General features: G+C 31.3%; 1 protein-coding gene across 1 annotated transcript; it reads right to left on the bottom strand.

The window, feature by feature from the left end:
- Positions 1-302: 302 nt before the first annotated feature.
- Positions 303-2725, bottom strand: LOC130897107 (uncharacterized). Its single transcript, XM_057805699.1, has 2 exons — positions 2521-2725; positions 303-722 (listed from the first exon to the last, which is right to left on the bottom strand). Exons 1-2 carry the CDS (start codon positions 2563-2565, stop codon positions 354-356), a joined length of 414 nt encoding a protein of 137 aa, XP_057661682.1. The 5' UTR covers positions 2566-2725; the 3' UTR covers positions 303-353.
- Positions 2726-3095: the final 370 nt, after the last annotated feature.

Genomic DNA, 3095 nt, shown 5'->3' with positions numbered 1-3095 from the left:
AGTGCTATTCCTTTATGTATTAGTAGTTCATTATTAATTTTTTCAGTTACTGATGTTTGGTTCAGTTTTAAATGTCCTATAATCTCGGTGACTCCTTCGTATGTAAGTACTTCTTCTCGTCGCTTATTAGGTTATATCTATCGTCTTACTCTTCATCGTTATTTTTGTATATATTAGGATTGCCCATCCTTCATTGGTTACGCCAAATATAAGAAGAGTCAGATGTAAATCGTGCTGTTCTATCCATATCAAAACTTAATAAGACATCGTCGTATTATTATTTTTTGAAATAAAAAAGCATGAATTTGTCGAATTTTATTTTCTATTATCAGAAATTTTCTGAATAGTTTCATTTACAAATTGTGGTAATATTGAATATCATTTTCAACTAAACATTTCCACATCAAATTGGCGGTTTTTCCTGGGTTTTCAGCTTTGCGAGTACACTTCTGAACAAGTCCATCTACTTTAGAGGGATCGCGTACTACCAAACCAATTTTTTGTTTCATATAGGGTAAGTCAAAATCTCCATTCGGCCTCATCAATCCGGCTTTGACTGCCATACACAACATATGAGTGCCCACTTGAGGGTCGTTGATGTTATTGAAAAGATTTCTCAATTTATCTTCGTTACAGAATGTTTTTGGATTAGATTGACAAGACCGATGAACTTCAGCTAGTTTTAGTCGTTCGTTCTCTGGAAGGTTTGGCAAACCACGTGCCTGAAATGAAGATATTTTTAGTATATTTATCGATTATATAGGGTGAATTAATCTTACGACAAAGCTCGTTTTATAGGTTATTGTCCCATATAATATCCAAAGATTGTCATTAATAAAATTATATGTATGGATTGTACCGGAGTTTTGCATCAATCTGTGTAGTTGGAGATCATTTTCGAATATTTAAATTCTGACCATGGTTGCCGCGCGATATTTAAAACGTTCTGATGATTGTCAGCGATATAAATATGAAAAAATCAGAGCGAACCACTATCAATCTCCTCGTCAAAAGGTATATTCAAACGCACGTCTTTTGAAGCATGAATTCATGAATTTAATACTCAAATTGACGCTTGATAGAAATATTGAATTTTCCATTTGATGAGTCTAATATTTTTCTTGATATATTACAAAATTTAACACAACCTAATTGTTAACTAATCAATTCTCAGACAATGAACACATAAGTATTCTAGAGCTTGGATATATATTAGAGTTGGTACACTTTGGTGTTTAATTTTGCCCCAATTCCACTACGAAAACACTCATAAACTAGCTGGCAAAGAATTCGTTCTTGCCTACTAACATAACCATTCACATGAAAAGTCGTTTCATGGAATGTTTTCATAGTAGTTGAATCTTTGCAGAATGTCGTTGGAAAAAATTAATCGATTTGATCAGTCCACATACTTTTCAACGATTTGATTATTTTTATTTCTAAAAACCAATATCTCTCTAAAAAAATTGCGATTCGTAATGAACAGTATAGTTGGTTTCGTTTTAGAATGCATTAAAACGAGTTTTGATAAAATTATGCCTTCAATCATTCGTTTCTTTTGAATTTCTATCGTCACACCTTTATAATCATATTATCGTATATCAGTTCGGTGTACGATACAAACGTTGAGTGGTCACCTTTTATGCAAAAAGAATACTAATAATGAGATTATTTAATTGGATATCTGAAAATATGGGTAAAAACCTGTAAATAATGATTTGATTTTAGATAGGCTTTTTTGTGTAGCTTCTAGCTCTATCGTTCGAGAACTGGCTCGGAAAAATTTACAACTCTAACGAAATTACAAGCTTGAAGATTACTTAACTCGAACTTTAAGGAAGGATACTTAAAGTCAAAGGAGCATACCCAAGTAAAACTCAAAAAACATGATAAATCTATTAACTAAGCATTTCAGAAATTCGATTAATGCTGAAAACAACAATCAAATAAAAGATACAACTGACTCCTGCGATTACCTTGCAAAAGAAAATACCGTACTTATCCAGTAGGGAAACTTTTGATTGGTTTGATTTGATTGATATCAGGAATTTATAGTTTTGCGTGCGAGTTCGACTATTGATATGTTCAGAAAATAAAGAAACATCATAAGCTTAAGGTGAAACTCTGGAGGACATGAAAGTACTTTCCAAGGACAAAATAGCGCGAATAAATGAATCCAAACACTTCACACATTCCTTATCCAACGCTCCAAAAGAATGTGGTAATACTAATATTTTTTTTTTGTATAAATATCATAAATTTTCACAATCTTATTGACAAATTATCTTGATTTTGGGTCTCTTTTAATTCAAACTTCGCTTAAAAACAGATAGAATCTTGAATTTTAGACCTATTGCAGGCTTTTTCAAATATAATTAAGACAAATATAAAAAAAAACCATAAATGTAAATAAACTTATTCCGGATTTACCATTTAATAAGACCCAATAAACAAACAGTGAACATTTGTTGAATATACATTTAAAAAATAAAAATCTATTGAAGATTAATGAAATCTTACCAAAACCGCCACGAGAGCACACAGAAACACGAATACAGTCTTCATAATTCTTCTTTTGTTTAGATCTGGTATGATTTGAAGTGTCAGCTTATATGAACAGTTTAGTGGCAGAAGCAGTTTATATACTCTCCTAATGTTAAAGAAACATTTAGGGATTCTCTTGAAAAAATCAAAAAAAGTAAGACCATAAATGCAAATTAACTCATTCTGGATTTACCTGTATTGAACGCCATCAAACGTTGATTGTCATTATTTATAACCTTGTCGTCTGGCGTATTTACATGGAACTCGAATTCTATTTATGGTCTTTATAAACAGATGACGTTCTCTTTATGAGAAACATTGAACTTGATGTATTTCCCCACAATTTCAACCATCTGGTAAGTAATAATGAGTATACATAAAATAAATACGATGTATTTATCAGATAAATAAAGAAATAATCGTCTATATTGTCATTTTGCAGAAATAGGCGGTAGTTAATCTATTACTTTAATCTTAATTTTCCAATCCTGATGACCACTGTCTTTTGAATGTACGACTTGAGAGAGTGGCACTCTCTATACTATAATCAA

The sequence above is a fragment of the Diorhabda carinulata genome, chromosome 8 (assembly GCF_026250575.1).
Source record: "Diorhabda carinulata isolate Delta chromosome 8, icDioCari1.1, whole genome shotgun sequence".
In the NCBI taxonomy this organism is placed as follows: Eukaryota; Metazoa; Arthropoda; class Insecta; order Coleoptera; family Chrysomelidae; genus Diorhabda; species Diorhabda carinulata.
The sequence above is the reverse complement of the archived record's forward strand: the minus strand, read 5'-3'. Positions and strand labels throughout refer to the sequence as shown.

Excerpts from the sequence above, each read along its gene's own strand:
- LOC130897107 (XM_057805699.1), bottom strand. The coding sequence starts at position 2,565 with ATGAAGACTGTATTCGTGTTTCTGTGTGCTCTCGTGGCGGTTTTG. Across the intron at positions 723-2,520 it reads GTGCTCTCGTGGCGGTTTTG|GCACGTGGTTTGCCAAACCT; the intron begins GTAAGATTTCAT and ends TCTTCATTTCAG.